This window comes from Podarcis cretensis (genome assembly GCF_951804945.1).
Source record: "Podarcis cretensis genome assembly, chromosome: 1".
Lineage (NCBI taxonomy): Eukaryota > Metazoa > Chordata > Lepidosauria > Squamata > Lacertidae > Podarcis > Podarcis cretensis.
This window is the reverse complement of record NC_137170.1, coordinates 131,160,458-131,180,046: the sequence shown is the minus strand read 5'-3', so window position 1 is coordinate 131,180,046 and position 19,589 is coordinate 131,160,458. Positions and strand designations below refer to the sequence as shown.

Sequence of the window (19,589 nt, the reverse complement as noted above, 5' to 3'; positions counted from 1 at the left end):
GTAATTCCGCTCTTAACAAAACAAAAGGGAGATTTATTCTTCATAGCATTCTTAGGATAACTATGAAAGCCAATGATGAAATGCTATCCTCAGAAAAAGGGGTAAGAAATGCTGCTTGCTTGCTACTTCAAGTTCAGTTGCAACTGAGCACCTACCTACGCTCAAACTCCTAAACTGATGTTGGAAAGCAGTAAACACATATGCAGAAATATTTAAGATGGAGCAATTATGCAATGTTGATCCATTTTTATGAGAAGCTATTTTTTCCCCTATCCTTAAAGAATCTCTCATCTAAGCTATGAAGCTGCTGGAAATAATTTGAGTATGCAGAGCAAGTTAGGAATAATTTCATTTCCTAAAGCCGAGTTTGGCTTAATTCTTCCCCAACACTGTTGTTTCTCATGACACCGGAAAGCATGCTCCACATTTCCAAACTTGAAGAAGGTTGCCTTATGTTAAATTACATTTTAATTATTAGTATAATTAAACATAGTGAACAATCAATTACCTGATCTTTACAGTTCTAATTAGTTTCAACCAGATTTCAAAATCTTCCGCTGCTTTTCCAATGGGAGCTACACAATTAGCTCCATGTGCTCAGGGGGGTCTGCAATGTGCTTTTCCAAGCTGGCAAGCCAGACAGGTTGCACAACAACTAATTCCTGACATGTCAAGGACTGAAAAGAATAAAAAACCAGAAACCCACTGGATGCCGGAAACCCTTGAACACACTTAAAAGTAACTGAATTTTTATAATGTCTTTGGATGCAATTCTAAAAGAGTCGGATCACAGATTAAATACCATCAAGCATTTCAATCAGATTGATTTCCAATGGAATTTAGGCATGCCCATCTTTTTCTATATTGTAACTTTGGACTGCAAACACCATGACATGAATGAATGTATTCAAGCATGACAACACTGAGAAAAATGTTAAGCTCTTCCTAATACTGTTCAAAGCTACAAAGTGTGGGGGAATCCATGTAAATAAGGGCAGCCTCACAATATAGTTTACGTTTTTTATTTGAGCATAGCTATTTGTGCCAGTGTACTGACTTGCAATAACAGTATAATGTAAGTACTATACGTATTTCCTAGCAGGTTTGGCAGTCCCAGAAGTGGGCTGTGAATGGCTAGCTGGTAAGCATCACTTTTTCATAAAAGAATCATGCCCCACATTACTTTTGATTTTTCAAGACAGGCAAGCTTGCAAATTCAAGTAATCAAATCACATCATATATAGGATAAAAAGATCATTACACAGGGGGAGATCAGAGGTCACAAATATATATCTTTTTTATCATGAAAATCATCCATTATCCAGATCCTTATGGTCATCATTTTGCTATGCTTTAAAAAATGTTTTAAGACCAAAGAATAGTGTTCAAGGCGGTATTCCCTCCCACCCCACCCACCAGAAATTATCACTCTCCCCGAATGTAATAGTCTGAAGAATAAGAATGAAATTCAGCCCTGTCGTTTCTTACCTTAAATCTAAGCAACCACTTAATGCATAAATGAAGCAAATAAAAGAGGTAAGGAAGAAAAGCATTGAAAGGTTAGTTGAAACTTCAGGATATGAAGAGAGAAGGGGGAAAAAGAAAGAAGTTAAGCATTTAGCATCAACAAAATAATGTATCAGTAGATCATAGAAAGAGTGATTAAAGCAGAATATGTAATGGTTTTTGAGATGAAATTTATAAAGCCACTATTAGAACCATCTTAAGACACTATTAACTCCAAGGTCAGCACTCAATGTTTCAAACACTATTTCATGAGAGACAGCTAGAGAGCCACTATTAACCCGCCCATGAAACAACCTCTGGCAACCAACATCTTATTTCTACATGGACTAAGTTAAAAAAATTATCTAGAGTAATATGAAGCAAATCTTACTACTGAATGTACAAATTTCAACCAATTGAGAAATAATAATTTTCAGGTTTTTTAATTATATGTGTGGCATATTTCACAACTCCCATTCAATACCAGAGACAATGAGTGTGACCAAACTTTACCCAATATAGATGTTCTCACAAGCCTTCTGCTGTTTAACCTGACATCATTAAAGGAGGTTTCATGGAACTGCATACACTACTTGATTAAATATACACATTACAATTTTTGATTTATTAAATTAAAACCCATCAATTTTGCTTGATAACCCAGTCATGGGTCCAGCTTATTCACTCTACTTGTGAGATGTAGCTAACAAAAAGTAACTTTTGTAAAAGGTTTTCATAGACATGGTTTATATCATTGCTCTGCAGAACTTTTTTTTCAAAATAACCTTTAAAACCAGATTGTTCATGAAGTGATTACAAATAATTTATTTGTATTATAATTGTAAAAACCAAGGGTTTTTTAATGTTATGTTTTTACAAAAAAATATGCAGAGCAGCTAATTCAGAGTGGAATTGAACTAAAATCTCTAAATATCAGCATTAGGTTTTATTCAGCTACTTAAAGAGCTCTACAACTGATTACCACATTTTTAAAGCTTTAATGTATAAAGATAGTATAACACTGTAACTACTGTCTATGCATTTTTCTTTCTTCTTCAAAAGTTTTTTTATTCAGAATTTCCCTTTCAGATAATACAGTGTGCATGCACTACTTGTCTCCCTGATATTTACACTGCTGAAAAGAGAATGTACAGTGGTGCCTCGCAAGACGAAATTAATCCGTTCCGTGAGGCTCTTCGTATAGCGGTTTTTTGTCTTGCGAAGCAAGCCCACTGACAGCTTAGCGGATTAGCGCTATTAGCGGTTTAGCGGCTTTTAGCGGATCAGCTGATAAGCAGCTTAGGGTTTAGGAAAAGGGGGAAAAAAGGAAAAAAAACCCCGCAGGAACTCGCAAGACATTTTCGTCTTGCGAAGCAAGCCCATAGGGAAATTCGTTTTGCGAAGCGCCTCCAAAACAGAAAACCCTTTCGTCTAGCGGGTTTTCCGTCTTGCGAGGCGTTCATCTTGCGGGGCACCACTGTAACTCCATAAATCAAAGAGACATTATTTTCGACACTCCAAGGGTAAACATTAGTGTAACTGGTACAGCAATTTCAGCTTTGTAAGAATCTGAAAAGCTTATAGACATGCGTTTTAAAAGGCACTATAGAACAGGTTTCAAATTCATCAATATTTAGTACTTGTTCAAAAATTGTGCATTTTCAGTGAAGTTAACTAATTAAAGTGACACTTGCCTCCAAGCGAAGAATGTTGGAATATATTTGTGTACTTAAACATTCATTATGGCTTCACTGATGAGATTTATCTCCACTTTTTTGAAATGTAAACAGGCATGTAATGCCTGTAGTTCAGGAGCCATCAAATGAGTAACTAAGGCTGCACTCCTAACCCCACTTACCTGGGGGTAAGCCCCATGGAATTCAATAGGGCTTACTTCTGAGTAGGTATGGTTAGGGTTGCACTACAAATTTATTTCTCTGCAAGCTCATATAATTCCCAAGGAAATAAATAAAATGGCATGCCACTATGCCATTATCTTGCTGCAATGTTCTGACTGAATGGCTGTAAGCCTTGCGAATCATTCTTATTCACATTACTCTTGAGATATGCCTAACGAATTACAAAAATACCACAGGGAAAGGGTACTTTAGGAAAAGACATGCAAGAATCTGAACAAAATTTGAACATGCAATCAGATGTGTATCTGCACAAAACAAGCAGACAAACTGAACATGTAACTTGATTCACAATTTAGCATTGTTAGACTCAGCTACAAGGGCTGTTAGAACTACATGCAGACTGAAGCCTATTATTTTTATTTATTCTCATGATTTAAAAATTCCAAGTACAGACACACAGGAAGCTAGTCCCTAGATTTTGCAAGTCATGCAAATCTGGAAATTGCATTTGATCTTGGATGCCAATGCCACACACATGGTGACATTATATCTGGGTCATGACAACATCTGGGACATGCAAACAGAAAAGGGAGAGGGACATACCCTGTTGTCACAAAGGTACTGTTTGACAACCGAATCCAAAGGAAGGGAATGGCACCAAATGCTTTCTTTCCCATGTTGAAAGCCTTCTACCCATTTCTCAAAATACAGATATCACAAGTAGCCAGAAAAGCAGGGAGGCTGGGATTTTTGTTTTTTAAAGACTGAGATACAGAAGGAATAATAGGAGTTTAGTAAAAAGGACCATGCTGCCATTTGGGAGAGGGAAGGAGTCCTGCATACAAATCTTTGCATTCTGAAAGCCTACATGGAGACTCATAAATCAGAATTATTCCACATTACCACCTACCTTCACCCCATGTCCAATGTCATCTAGGATTGTATAATCAATAGGTTTTCTAATATAGCGAACTGGTCTCTCCAGGTTGGCTGGTGCAATGATTTTGTGAGTTCTTGAAGTGTTTTTATTTGTGGTCAAGATGCCAATTTCTCTTCTGGCCACTTTTTCTTTATGTATGTCAACTGTCTGTGAGCATAAAAGAATTAAAATATTAGAGGTTAATGACCGGTAAAATGAATTTATCTAAGACACATTAAGCAAGCTAGTTGGTGTCATTACTATACCTCTAATTTTCCGCTAAGCTCCAATATAATTTATATTTATTCTCATTTAATATCAGAATTTTTGGTTTATACAGATATACTGTACAGTATTTTCATATTTGCCTAAATGGGATGGGGGAATCTAAAATGCCTGAATTAAGTAGGAATGTTACCATAAAAGGTAAAGGTAAAGGTACCCCTGCCCGTACGGGCCAGTCTTGACAGACTCTGGGGTTGTGCGCCCATCTCACTTAAGAGGCCAGGGGCCAGCGCTGTCCGCAGACACTTCCAGGTCACGTGGCCAGCGTGACATCGCTGCTCTGGCGAGCCAGAGCCGCACACGGAAACGCCGTTTACCTTCCCGCTGGTAAGCGGTCCCTATTTATCTACTTGCACCCGGAGGTGCTTTCGAACTGCTAGGTTGGCAGGCGCTGGGACCGAGCAGCGGGAGCGCACCCCGCCGCAGGGATTCGAACCGCCGACCTTTCGATCGGCAAGTCCTAGGCGCTGAGGCTTTAACCCACAGCGCCACCATAAAAGCATCCTATTAATGCTATATACCATATTTTTCCGTGTACAGTATAAGACTAGGTTTTTAAAACAAAAAATTAGGTTTAAAATTGGGGCTCGTCTTATACATGGGTAGTGCTGAGGGGTGTTTTTCTTAATTGGAGTCCCCAAATATAGGGGGCATCTTATACATGGGGGCATCTTATACACGGAAAAATACGGTAAGTAAGTAAACATAGCAAGACTTAAAAGCTAGCCTCTGATGCTTCTGACGACTGATAGATGGCATACAGTGGTGCCTCGCAAGACGAAATTAATCCGTTCCGTGACGCTCTTCGTATAGCGGTTTTTTCGTCTTGCGAAGCAAGCCCATTGACAGCTTAGCGGATTAGCGCTATTAGCGGTTTAGCGGCTTTTAGCGGATCAGCTGATAAGCGGCTTATCAGTGTGTATTAATGTTACACTAGAAATCTTCATGTAGCTCAGCTAGGAACCTTCATGAGTCATGTCCCATTATGCATATACTGTTTTATAACAGAGACTCTTTACATGCAGGCTATGAAGAAATTTTCCTATTCGGCGTTAAGCAAGTGGAATTGAGACTTCACAATGAAGTTGTTATTATTTTTTTAAAGCTCCAGGAGAAACATTTATGATATTTAAAAAGGAGTAATTGATTTCCTAGCAGAAAGACATTTCATTCTCTATACTACCCTTGCCTGGATTAATAATGCATATCAAAATTACAAATTTTAGAAAGACGATCAAGATTTTAAACTAACAAAAGTCAACGTAACAGGAGAAAAGGGGAGAAATGCACACCACCTGGATTTTTTCCCAATCTACTAGAATTATTCCCCAAAATGTCTTCATTAAAACACAATTTGAAGGCAAAAAGAAAACAAGTCATCTTACTTTTTAAGAAAGTTTGACCTGCTACTGCAAACTGCAGTAAGGTAGTTTTTCCGGATCATACTGATAAGCCAAATTCTTTTCAAGTTGTATCTGTGGCAACATCTCTTAGAGTCTCCTAACCTTCCACCACATGAAGGTTGTACAATTTCATCCTCACAACCACCTTGTAAAGATGCTGATTTGTCCAAGGTCATCAAATGCATTTAGTGGACTGAATTCGGATTCCCCCCCCCCCCCCATGATCTGGGTCCCATCCTATCCACTGTACCACACTAGGTGCTTGATACAAACTAAGCAAACATAAAGAACAAGTTTTCTCACTTGCGAAATGTGGTTGATTGAAGATTCCATACGCCTAAGCTGGGATGCCTGGATATCCAGCATCTGTAGAACATTGTTGGCCAAGGTGTTGATCAAATAGGCTACGCTAGCTAAAGACTGTGTTGTATATGCTTTGGTTTCTTCTAGGGCCCGTTGCTTATCTGTTGACTGAAAGGGAAAAGCAAAATGATCAGAAATGCAACATTTTCATATGAACTACTTTGAGGTAACAGGTGACTCTCTCTCTCTGAACCTTCCCACACCTTGGGCCAATGCGCAGAATACATTCATGTCTGGCAGCTCCTCTTCCACCACCCCCTTCCCACTCATTGTACAGATTAATGGCACCCAGAGACCTTGGAGAGAGCAGTATTTACACATAAATGTAAATTGGTGGGTGGGTGGGTGTTTATATACAGTTTTTTTTTTTCTGGGGGGGCGCAGAGGTACGCATACCACTACTGTACACATTTTGTGAATCTAAGTTTGGCCTCATTGAGGGGCAGTATTTCAATGAGTAGGAAAATGAGAGTACCCCTAAATATTTTTTTAGAAAAAAAGCACTGATTAGATAGATTATGGTGTTTTATGTTGATTTTGTTCTGTGAACCGCCCTGAGATCTCTGGGTATAGGGTGATATATAAATTCTAACAACAACAACAACTGAGAAAAAAGTTGTCTAGTTTGGTGAGATAATAAACACAAACTTCTCAGCCAATGAGGACAGGTGCATATGCAACTGTAATCTGTGCACTCACCTATCACTCTCTCCAAATTCAACAATTCAACCTTTGAAGTATATTTAGGAAATTGTTGTGGTGCACTATAGTGGATATCCTGCCCACAACAGATATTTAGGTGCCCAAGTGTCTGGAGATATTTCTTGTGCCCTTTTTGGACACATTATTTAATACCAAAATTGACCAATATGAATGAAATACTGCACCCTGGTTTTAGACTAACATAGATTACCATGACCACTGCAAATATAAATACAGGAAGAGGGGCAGGAAAACCCATTGATTTACCACTCTTACAATTCCTAACTCAAGTGAACTCAAAAGCGGTTTCTTCCTGAATACCTAAACAGCATTTTCTATACAATATTCACAAGATACTGGTTTGACTTGTACATATGGGAAGCCAAACCAGGCTTCGTGCAAACAAGCAAATAACCAGGTTCCTGGAGGGAAGATTGTGGCTGCTTGAGTGCCTTTCCTTGGCTATGCTGCTGCGTGGTTTGGCTTTTTGTTACATGCAAACCCCGATTAGTGATTGGTTTTCCCCCAGATAAGCTAAAAGCAGGAATCCAGGATCAGATGTGAAGTCAAACCATGTCTTAATGCCACGTAGAACAGCAACCAGGGAACGAGATGAGTCCAGTGGCTGTGATCTTCCGCCTGGAAATGCCAATGTTTGCTTGTTTGCAGTCTAAGCCACGGCTTAGCGTTATGTATCATGTAGCGTATTACGTAGCATTATGCTTAGCATTATGCCAGGTCACCCTGTACCAAGTGAAATATTTAACGGATGCCTGATAGCCAATTTGCTGCATCTAACTATATCTCCCCAATGTCCTGTACAGTGGTACCTCGGGTTACATACGCTTCAGGTTACAGACTCCGCTAACCCAGAAATAGTGCTTCAGGATGAGAACAGAAATCGTGCTCCGGCGGCGTGGCAGCAGCAAGAGGCCCCATTAGCTAAAGTTGTGCTTCAGGTTAAGAACAGTTTCAGGTTAAGTACGGACCTCCGGAATGAATTAAGTACTTAACCCCAGGTACCACTGTATTCAAATCAAGCAACAATTCAAAGACTGAATAAAACATACAAAGCGTATAGTTCACGGGGCTAAGGCTGCTAAGAGCTGAAGTCCAAGAGCATCTGAAGTGTCACATATTCCCCTATATAGCTGGCAGGAGAACATCCTCCTCTTTGTACTATGTATCTCATGACTAGCCATGTGCCTCATGACATGGTTTGTTCTGCTTCAAGTAACAGAAAAGAAAATATGAGGGGAAAGAAGCTGTGAGCTATTCAAAACTTAATTTAAGGGAACACCAGCTAAGAAAGACATAATCTTCAAAACTTGCAAAGGTTACATCCTCCCTTCCCGTATCTATTATTCCAGCCAGTGCCAAGTGAATGCAGTCAATAAATCAGCACTCCAACATTTTTAGCAAGAGCAGCATTTCTAGAGCCAACAGCAAGCCAAACGTGTAGTCATCTTTCAACTCAAAGCTAGTAATTTGCTTTTTAAAGTAACCAGTGAAATCAGTTTTGGCAACAGCAGAAATATGATTCAGCGTGAAAACAGTCAGAGTCCATTTGGATGAAAACAGAAAAGCTGACCATCTGGTTATCTTTTCTAAAGCACCAAGTTCATCAGATGCAACTGAAACTGTATTCTGCAACCATCTTAATAGCAGGCATTTGTTTTGAGGGGCTACAGCCCATTTTCCTTAATGCCCCTGCTTTAACCCGTTAACTTTGTCAAAGTGAGGCAAATAATTGCAATCCCATCTCTCTACAATTTTGCTATTGCTTATCAAGAGATCCTTTAATGCGCTAGGATATTTTATGGTTGACAAGGCTTAGGATTGTGTCATGGCCCTAGCCTCATTTTGGAACAGTGAAATGTGGGGGGCTAACGATGCAATCACTCCTGTTACGTGTCCTCTCCAGTTCTGCAAAGCAACTTGTTCCCAGAGAAGCCGGAAGCTATAAAGCACCATGGAACAAGTTTTATCGCAAAGATGACCAAGCACTTACAAACACATGGTCATGCCTATAACAAGGTTACGAAAGCAATTAATACTTTTCACTTTGCTTGGACATGCAAAAGGGTAAAAGAGCATGGGGAAATGATTCATAAAGAATTGGAAAAAAGTTTGAAATTACCCCCCCCCCCCAAAAAAAACAGAGTCCTTTCTGTTGGGGGGCTAACTCAAACTGAAATTCCCAGGTGTCAAAAAAGGTGATTTATGTATGCAACAACTGTGGCCCGTGTTTTGTTAGCCTAGCCCCCAAATGGAAAATGAGCAAGGTCCCAACCAAAAAAGCTTGGCAACTTAAGTTGACAGAATATGCACAACTTGCAGACTTAACATATAGAATAAGAGAACAAGAAGAACATATGTTTAAAGAAGATTGGGAAATGTTTATTGAATACAGTATATGGAAAATAATTGTGTGCAGCTGAAAACGCTGGCAGCATTAAGATAAATTCAACAGTGTAAATAAGTTTTGATGGATGTAATAATGGAAATCCAATTGGTATAGTTTTTTTGTAAAATATCCAGAGATAAAAGATATGCAAAATGAACCATGGAAAGAGAAGAAGGGAAGTCATTGAAATCTTAAGGATGTAAAATATTTATCTGAAATTGTAAAACAGAAAATTTAATAAAAATCGTATATAAAAAAAGAGTGTTCGTTTTACCAACTCCAGGGCGTTCTCAGATAATCATTAAGCATTGTTCCACTTTTGCCTACTGCAATCACGGATTCATGTTCCAGCACAATTGGGAGGTGGGGGCACTGGGAAACCCTGTGGGTACCCGAGACTTACCGTATTTTTCACCCCATAGGGCGCACCTAGTTTTTTGGGGGGAAATAAAGAAAAAAATTTATTCCCCCCCTCAAGCGCGGGGCTGGGGCAGGGGAAGCCCGAGCTTCCCCCGACCCCAGAACAGGCTGCTATCCGCAAGCCTAGGGAACCCGGCGGGAAGTCGCGCAGCTCTCCCATGGCTTGCGGAGAGCTGCGCGAAGCTCGAAGCCTGGGGCGCGCTGAGCTCAGCGTGCCCCAGGCTTCAAAATGCAGGCAGCTCTCCACAAGCCTTAGGAGAGCTCCCACGGCTTGCAGAGAGCTGCGTGAAACTTGAAGCCTGGGGCGCACTGAGCTCAGCGCGCCCCAGGCTTCAGGATGCAGGCAGCTCTCCGCAAGCCTTGGGAGAGCTGCGTGAAGTCGCGACGGGCTCTCACAGCTTGCGGATAGCTTCCTGAAGCCTGGATTCGCCCCATAGGACGCACACACATTTCCCCTTCATTTTTGGAGGGGGAAAAGTGCGTCCTATAGGGCGAAAAATACGGTAGATGCACATATATGCCTGCAAGCACAACACTGGTGACCCCTGGCTTAGGAGTGGTGGTGATACACTGCTACATTTTGTTTCCTCCAACACCAGAATGTGTGCCCCATGCCAACTGGTTTGGAACCAAAATGGGACCACTCTCAAAATGAAAGTTTCTCCGTACCAAGATATATAACACTTAAACATGGGCTCACCAGAGGGAGCAAAAATAAATGCCATGCCCTCATAAATGAAGTGCCATGTCTGTGGCCTTGTAAGCTCTCTGAGCCATGTTGATAGCTTGAACAAATTTCTCCTCTTCAAGGATCTCAGAGGAAAGGCAGGAAAATCTCACTCATTAGCGCCCAAGCTACAACAGCCACACAATGCAGCTCAGCCTCCTAACTTGTACGTCTGTCAGAGCCTAGACACTGGGTCTGGAATGTTTAGCAGAGGTTGGGGTAGTAGTTCACCCACAATTCACTCATCTGCAATAAATTTAATGTGTAACGGAGACTCCACACCTCACAGTTATATGTCATTTTTACTTTAGGCCTGGAGCGGTGATTATAAGGGGCTCAATCTGCTACACTACCACTGAAGACCAGAGACTACAACCCTATAGGAAAACTGCCCTATAGCTCTGATTTTGTGGCAAAGTAACATCAATTCATCCCACTTCAAAACAGAGCTTCACGTCCACTATAGTAAAACAGAGTTCTACAGAGAGAGAGGGCTGGATTGGACGAAGTAAGCATTCATGAATGGGTGTCCTAAAGGAGCAGAGAAGTAGGCTATTAGCCATTAAGAACAATCGTAACAAGTCAGCATTTCAGAGCACTCATTAAAAAAACCTGAATGAATTAGAGAAAAGTGTGGGCAATGTGAATGTCACGCAATAGAATACCCAGTTTCACTGCGTGAAAGATTGACTGAAGCTTACACAGTATTTTTAAAATAAATAAATTAAAGGTTCTAAATGGTTCTGCCTTTTATGCAGAAACCAGTAACAGGCAATAACTGTTCACACATCAGGAAAGGTTAAAAGCAGTTGATAGTCATGCCGGATTTGATTTTATTATATACTTTACATGTAGGCTTCTTCTACACTTCTAATTTATTTATAAGAATCACTGTTAGCTCACCTTGTAGTGCATGCAACATCTCCTTAATTTTCCCAGCTCCTCAATGCTTTTTCCACATAACCCTCACATACTGCAACCCCTTCTGTCTCAATACTCGCCATTCTCCTGGGACCCTTCAATCACTACCTATTATCATGACTCATTTGCCCACCCCATTCCTGATCTCTGGGTTTCTCCACTTTCTCCACTCTCATTCAAGTCAACTATTCACTACCATGCTTCTGTCCCTTTTTCTGAAAAGCTCCTAAAAACCTATGTGACTTTTCTCCAGGCAAACTGACCTTTGTTTCCCTTAAAGAAACTGCACTATTTGCCAAACACCAACTCAACAAGAGTGTACAAAAGTTGTCCTAAACTATAAGATGGGCAAGGATCAATCCAACAGAAACCTTCAGCAAGTGAATTTTCTGTTCTTACTAATAGGACTACAAACAGAAACTGTCTAGCATAGAATTTAAGAATAAAAGCAGGTCAAATTCTGACAATTACAATTTTACATGGGAATACATTCTTCCATGCTTGGAAACAATTTGTTCTTAAATTGTCCACTGAGGTATTTTAAATCCGTGTTTACAAGTTTTTCTCTGTGTGAACAAAGACAGCTCCAGTTCAATGAAATAGCTGCACAATGAAGCCTTTTCTTTAGATAGGGATTTGTTTTACTAATAGCACCACCACTCTATTTGTGACACTAGACAAAAGTGCCCCAGCCGAAAACCCATGAAATGCCATGGTATGTTAGGATCAGAGTGTATCTGCAGCGTTGCAAATAAGATTTGAGGCAATGCTCACCCGTCACCCATCCCACTTGCCTAAGTTGCAACCCCTCCTCCTTCTCTTCTTCCCCTTGCATCTTTCACAAGAATGAAGTGAGTGCAGCTGAACTGTCAAGGCACTTCATAGTGCCTAAGCCCTTACCCTTTTAGGCCTGAGAAGGCATGGAAAGCTACATGCAACAGTTGCCCTGCCTGTTTTCCAGGTAAAGGCTAGAACGCTCAAGAGAGATCCAGAAAGAGACCTGAATGTCTTACCAAAAAAGCTTGGCATTTAACTATGCTAAAAGCGTATTTGGCTATTTTGAAAAAATCAATTTACAGTACTATTTTGAGCTGCCCACCCCCCCCCCTTTGTGCTTCTGGGTGTCTAATGCCTCTCTTTTCCACTTTCCCCCACTGCTGTTTGCCTCCACCATGCTGCCTAAGGACCATCCAGGTGGCATTTAGAGGAGCAGTTTGGCAGCCCTCAAACCTGGTGCTGTCGAGACAACTTTCTTCCTTCAGCTCTTAAGTAAGGTGGCTAACCACAACTGAAGTACAGGTTTCAGCTTTCAAAACCTACAGTTTGTCTGGCCTTCCCACAGCTCTTGCCACCAGTCTTCCATGTTGGACTTAAAAATGGGAGGCGGTGAAAAAGGATACAAATGCAATGAATGGATGAATGAATACTGTACAAGTAAAGTCTCTTGGTGGTACATTTTTATGATTTAAAGCAAGGCAGCTCGCCATCTTGGCAGCCTGGTCAACTAGTTCATTGCCCCTGATGCCAACACACCTGGGTATCCAACAAAACCTGAAAGTGGGGGGACTGAAGTGCCCCCAACTACTAAAGAACAAAAATCATAAATAAGGTAATGACTTTAAGACCATCAATGGACTGTGAGAGTCAGTATACAATGCTATTTTATTCCAAACAAAAATTCTTAATGCAGTCGGCATTGCTGACAGCTCTAATGGCCACATTCTCAGGGGGAAAAGACCATGGATACAGAGGACATGATGGACTGGGAAAATGATTCACCTATAGAACCAGTCTTTGACATACGTTCCTTCGCAGGAGGGTCACATTATGCCACAGCCTTTAGTGCCTGGAAAAGGCACATAGCCGTCCTCAGATTCCAGTAACTTCAGTTCAGAGGCCAGAAAAGAACCCCGGCCTCTTCTAAATTCCTTTAAGAACAGAGGCTCCACTCATCATGAGTGGAGCTAGCTACTTAGAGGAATGTACATTCCCATTTAAGGTTCGGTTGCTGGTGTTGAAACAACATTTAAGTTTGCCTTGTTTGGCTTCCTGCCTAGGTGCCATGTGGAGCTATCTAGGGTGCTACCCAGCTTGCTTGCATTTCAACCGAAACCTCTGTTTTGCCTAACTTTACTTCCCTAGATCCCTCCCTCCTTTATATGACCTTGTCCTGCTGGCACCTGACCTGTGCTAGACCTTTGTTTACTTGACACTGACCTGGGACTAGCAGTACATGACCCTGGATCCGTGGAATTTGTGCTTAGCATACACCCTAGTCTAGCTACATCCTCATCCCCCAGGCGGGAACCCTGCTTAGGACAGAACAGCAGGGGAAATCAATATGGCGCCCTATAGATATTGTTTAAGAGTATAAACTCCCATCCCATCATCACCGACCATGCTGGCTGGGTCTGATGGGAGATATAGTCCAACAACATATGGAGAGCATAACATTGACTACAGAAGTTTCTGCAGAGAAAATAAGACTCAAATGAGAGCAGAATCCACATGTTTGCAGGACCTGGGAAAAATGACTGCACAATCTCTTTGAAGTGAGCAGTGTTCACAATACAACCAATGATAGCAGACAGGTGTAATCTCAGCCAAGTAGATGGTTTATCCCAAGGAGCCATCTGGTCTAGGGTGATGGGGACAGGACTGCTGAAAAAATAATATTAAGCGATAGTTGGAATCGTTGCAGAAGAGTCCGAGTCTGAATGCAAAGGTTGTAATGGGAGAACTCTGGGTGGGGAAAATTATTATTATTATTATTATTATTATTATTATTATTATTATTATTAATCCCCACCCATCTGGTTGGGTTTCTCCAGCCACTCTGGGTGGCTTACAGCACATAAAAATTGCTAAACATTAGACATAAGAATTTTCCCAATACAGGGTTGCCTTCAGATGTCTTCTAAAAGTCAGATAGTTGTTTATTTCCTTGACATCTGATGGGAGGGTGTTCCGCAGGGCAGCCGCTGCTACTGAGAAGGCCCTTTGCCTGATTCCCTGTACACAGTGAGGGAACCGCCAGAAGGCCCTCAGAGCTAGACCTCAGTGTCCGGGCTGAACGATGGGGGTGTCCCCTGCTGGGACACAAACACACAATCCTAAGTGGGACAAATCAGGCAGCGACCACAGCTTAGTTGCACATCATAGAGAGTGGGAGAGAGGTGTACAATACAAACTCAACAGGGATTTGAATTCTTCTACAGAGACCAGATACAGTGGTGCCCCGCAAGACGAACGCCTCGCAAGACGGAAAACCCGCTAGACGAAAGGGTTTTTCGTTTTGGAGGCGCTTCACAAAACGAATTTCCCTATGGGCTTGCTTCGCAAGAAGAAAATGTCTTGCGAGTTCCTGCGGGTTTTTCCCCCTTTTTCCCCCTTTTCCTAAGCCACTAAGCCGCTTATCAGCTGATCCGCTGATAAGCCGCTTAACAGCTGATCACTAAAAGCCGCTAAACCGCTAATAGCGCTAATCCGCTAAGCTGCCAATGGGCTTGCTTCGCAAGACGAAAAAACCGCTATACGAAGAGCCTCACGGAACGGATTAATTTCATCTTGCGAGGCACCGCTGTATATATATATATACCCAATGGTGAACAGGGTCTGATATTCTTCAGAGCTGATGGTCTTCCAGAAACAGAGAGGAGAAGAGACAGCTAGTGCCTTTTTATGACTAGAAGAAATTCAAACTCATCTTACGTCATGCAGACAAATTTCACTTGCCACAGGCATCCAAGCACTTAGCTATTTACAAGTCTGCTCTAGGAAATTAAGACTCAAACAGATTAATACTCTCCTTTTCAAAATTCTAATAGTACAACTAACTTACATCATCTAAAGTAACACATGTGTGAATTAAGAAAGTAATTTTCAGTTTAATAGTCTAGGGATATTAGATGTTAAGAGGCACTGAAAAACATGAGGGTGTTGTGACTTAAAATTATTATTATTATTAATTGATTTTATATACCGCCCTGTACCCGGAGGTCTCAGGGCAGTTCACAGAACAAAATCAAAATATATAATCAAAATAAAAACAACCCAATAACCCCCGCCCTAAAGAGAGAGGGAAACCATACTCAGCACCTAAATTTTAATAGGAAAAAATCAACTTGTCTACAAATTCTATCACACATATTCTACAATGTTGCTGGAATATTCCTCTCCCACTGTTAGATTTGCAGAGGTAATGGAAACACTTTTGTCTGACAAAACTATTATGTAACCACAAGTTTTAATTATGGCATATTAGGGGAAAGAGAAGTATTTAACCATGACAGAATTCAACTAGGAAACATCAAACACATATGCTTTAAAATTGTTTTAAAAGATTCCTCATAGTAATGAAGTCAAAGTATGCAATCAGCAAACCACCAGCACTTATTTCATGTTTCTGTGCAAACCACAACAGAAACCATTTTTATTACACTCCTGTTTGGAGTGCTTATGTTAAGGCAGCGCAGGACAAATGGAAGCTCAATTCCCTTTCAATGTCTTATCAATGACTAGGACAACCCAAACGTGAAGCTCTATGTCAGGGGTCAGCAAACTTTTTCAACAGGGGGCCGGTCCACTATCCCTCAGACCCGGGGGGGGGGGCGGACTATATTTTGGAAAAATAATAATGAACGAATACCTATGCCCCACAAATAACCCAGAGATGCATTTTAAATAAAAGGACACATTTCTACTCATGTCAAAACACGCTAATTCCCGGACCGTCCCCGAGCTGGGTTTGGAAGCGATTGGGCCGGATCCGGCCCCCGGGCCTTAGTTTGCCTACCCATGCTCTACATAATGGTTTATATTTATAACAATATGCTTTTGTTGCAGTATCCAAGGCCCAAATAATTAGTCAACACTAAGAGATTGCTATAGAGAACTAGCCCCTGAACAGACAAATACTGGCTCCTTAAAAACTTCCACTAATACCTAATTTACAGGCTGTGTTGACAATTAAGTCCATTCATCTACTGGCTACCTACTTTTTAAGCGTTTTAGATCTTTGGCCAATCAGGCTCAATTAATTTTCATCTACAGTATTGTTATTTATTAGGCATTGTACTGTTATTTTAACTGTATTTTTTCTGTTATTTTATACATATATTCAATAAGGAAGCTAGGCTCTACATTTTCAACTAAACTGTACTGACTTTTGAAGAACATTTGAGTTTGTCACCTAACTCTAGTCTAGGCGCAGGCTGCAACTAAATATTCACCACAGTGGTGAGCCACTTCCTGTTTAAAAACCAAAAGAAATTAGCCACAGAGATGTGGCTCAACATGTGTTGTAGGCACAACTCCTACAACATAAGCAACTGAATAGAATTCAGAGTACTGATACTCCAAATAATAAGTTAGTATCTGAACAATGATTTTTAAAATAGTATTGTCATAAATCAGTATTAAACAGCTGTGCAAAACACCTATATAGTAGCATAATTTGAGAACCAACAGCAGCCAAAAGAGACAGTCAAATACATTTATTCATATGAAATATAAATATCAGCACCAATAGAGATAGACTCCTACCCTGTTCATTCTATTTTCAAATGCAAAAAGGCAAATTTACTGTAATTTGATATTCAGAAGCCTGATAAGCATTCTGGGTTAATTTAAAAATGAATAGTAAAAAATCAGGATGCAAAGCAAGAGCATAGGTTAAGTTGCAGTTATTTTTGTAGCAGTATGGATTTATATCCCATTGTCATATATTCATATTTTATCTTAAAAGTTTATGATCTTCTATACTTAGAAGTCAGAAATTCTACTCATCTTGCTTCATGAAAGACTAACAGATGATGGAAATTTCTGTCAAGTATGTAGAATCTATTACTTCCAGTAAATCAAATTTACTAAATTGGAGATTACATCATGTACACAAGAGATTATTTTAGCTGTTCTTGCCAAAGCTACTATCCTAACATAAGAACATAGGAAGAGCCTAGTGTATCAAGCCAGTGGTTGATCTAGTCCAGAATCCTGTACACAAGCAAGAGCTGAGTGCAACAGCACTCTATCCATTTGTGATTTCCAAAAACTGGCATTTGGCACATTCTCCCCGAGACAGTTCAGGCAATAGTCTTATTTAGACTACTGGCTGAGAAACTGGAGTGTTTCCTGATAAACCATTGAATTTAGTAGAATTAGTAGAAGAAATTGTTTCTTGACTTCTAAACTGTGCTTTAATTGGTAAATTCATTGGTAAATTCATGTCTTGCTCAAGAATAGGTTGCTAACCATAAGTATAAACTATCCTGCAACCTCAATAGTATAAGCTTAATATTTAAAGCCAATTCATGTACAGTACTTGAAAGCAGCCTACTAGTTTAAGTTCAGATATACAGTCGTACCCTGGTTCGTGAAGACCTTGCAAGTCGAATGTTTTGGCTCCCAAACGCCACGAACTCGTAAGTTTGCAAACGTTCTTTGGAACCCGAATGTCCAATGCAACTTCTGCGGTTTCCGAACATTTTAGAAGTCGAATGGACTTCCAGAACAGATTCCGTTCAACTTCCAAGGTACCACTGTATGTCACTTCTCCACAGGAATTTGTGCCCATGATGGCTATGTTGTTTCTACCTCCACTGTTGGAGGCAGTATACCAGTTGCTGGGAATCACAAATGGGTAGAGTGCTGTTGCACTCAGGGTTTGCTTTTGGCCTTCCCATTGCCATTGGGCTGGCAATTGTGAGAACAGGATGCTAGGCCCAGCAAACTCTTCCTATGCTCAAAGTATCTCCCAACCATCAACTAATTATCAAAACATTTGGGGGGGAAAATGTTGCAAAACCTTTCAATAATGTCAAATAAAACAAAAGTAACTCAACAAACGTATGATAAGTTCATTAGCAGAATGAAATAATACATAAAGCAAAACCAAAGTTAAGCAACAAAAACTAAACTAAATTAAATTAAAATGTGAGCCATGCTCATCTTGCTGTATTCCAAGGGGCTCGGCAGCCTGGCTTAAACACAGTTCAGAGAAAGCTGGGTCTTCCCATCAGACTAGGTGGTTCATAGGTGGCTCCAAACTCACTCCTCCAAAAGAGACAGACAACAGCAGAGGGTAATGATACTTTCCTGAGCCTCCCAGCTAGTGCTGGTCTTTCCTCATGCCAGAAACAATGAGGAAATATGCACTGTCTCCTCCACAATGTTACCATCTATATAAAGCCAATCACATTTCATTTGTACTATTCTAAACCAAGCCTGTCTGTGTGTGTGTGCTTCAGTGAAAAGGGCATCCTGACAAGTCAACCAACCTTGGGCCATAGACCGCACATCCCTTGTGCCTTTTTAGACAATGCCAATGTAGTCTAGCCCCTAAGAAAATGAAATCAGTCCCCTGATTCAGTTTATTCATAAAAAACAGATTCAAGTGTCTAGGTGTCCAATATTCTCAATTTAATACATCACAAATAAACTGTAGTACTTAAATTTAGATTTTAATAAGTACTGTCTCAAAAAATTGCACATCAGGGTATTTTCTATGTATGTATTTCACACACTCAGCAATTTCATATGTCAGTTGGAATATGTTTAGTCTAGGTGCACACACTGATTTTTACTGTACACAAATATTTGACATTAGCAAGTTTGTTTGTTTGCTTGTTTTTAAAAGGCAGGAACATTAGTTTTGAAGTATCCCAATTAGACCACTAATGCCTTTTAAATCTTTCCAGTATGTGCTTAAAGCATTAGATGCTTCAAGTGTTTACATGTCTTAAATCCATTTCAATCTGATTTTTCCTCCTGTATCCTTAAATCTCTTTAATGATAATGTTTCCCCACCCTTTTCCAGGGCTGTTTCTCACAAGATGACATTTCCTAGATAGAAGTCTCTTCTATAGAACTGTGTGAATAATTCATCCGGTGTGAAATAGTCACATTTGTAATCTCACAAGGTGCAAATGTGGTAGGCAACTAACAAATACAGCTTGCCACCAATCTCTACCCAGAAGAAATAAAGACACATGTGTTTGTCACATATAACAAAGTACATGAGGAAGTCACACAATTGTCTGCATGGAAGGAATTTCTACTTATGTGATTTCTGTCTAGA

General features: G+C 40.3%; 1 protein-coding gene across 16 annotated transcripts in view; it reads right to left on the bottom strand.

Moving 5' to 3' along the window:
• Positions 1–19,589, bottom strand: part of ABI2 (abl interactor 2) — a 71,674-nt gene that overhangs the window by 26,416 nt on the left and 25,669 nt on the right. For 9 of the 16 annotated variants that reach the window (XM_079979559.1, XM_079979566.1, XM_079979567.1 and 6 more), the window contains exons 2-4: positions 6,276–6,443; positions 4,276–4,452; positions 1,489–1,506 (exon numbers count right to left, since the gene is read on the bottom strand). In XM_079979559.1, the coding sequence (XP_079835685.1) occupies positions 1,489–1,506; positions 4,276–4,452; positions 6,276–6,338 (258 nt within the window). In that variant the 5' untranslated portion in view covers positions 6,339–6,443. The remainder of the gene's footprint in view (positions 1–1,488; positions 1,507–4,275; positions 4,453–6,275; positions 6,444–19,589) is intronic. The other 7 variants (XM_079979568.1, XM_079979569.1, XM_079979565.1 and 4 more) reach the window with 1 other exon arrangement.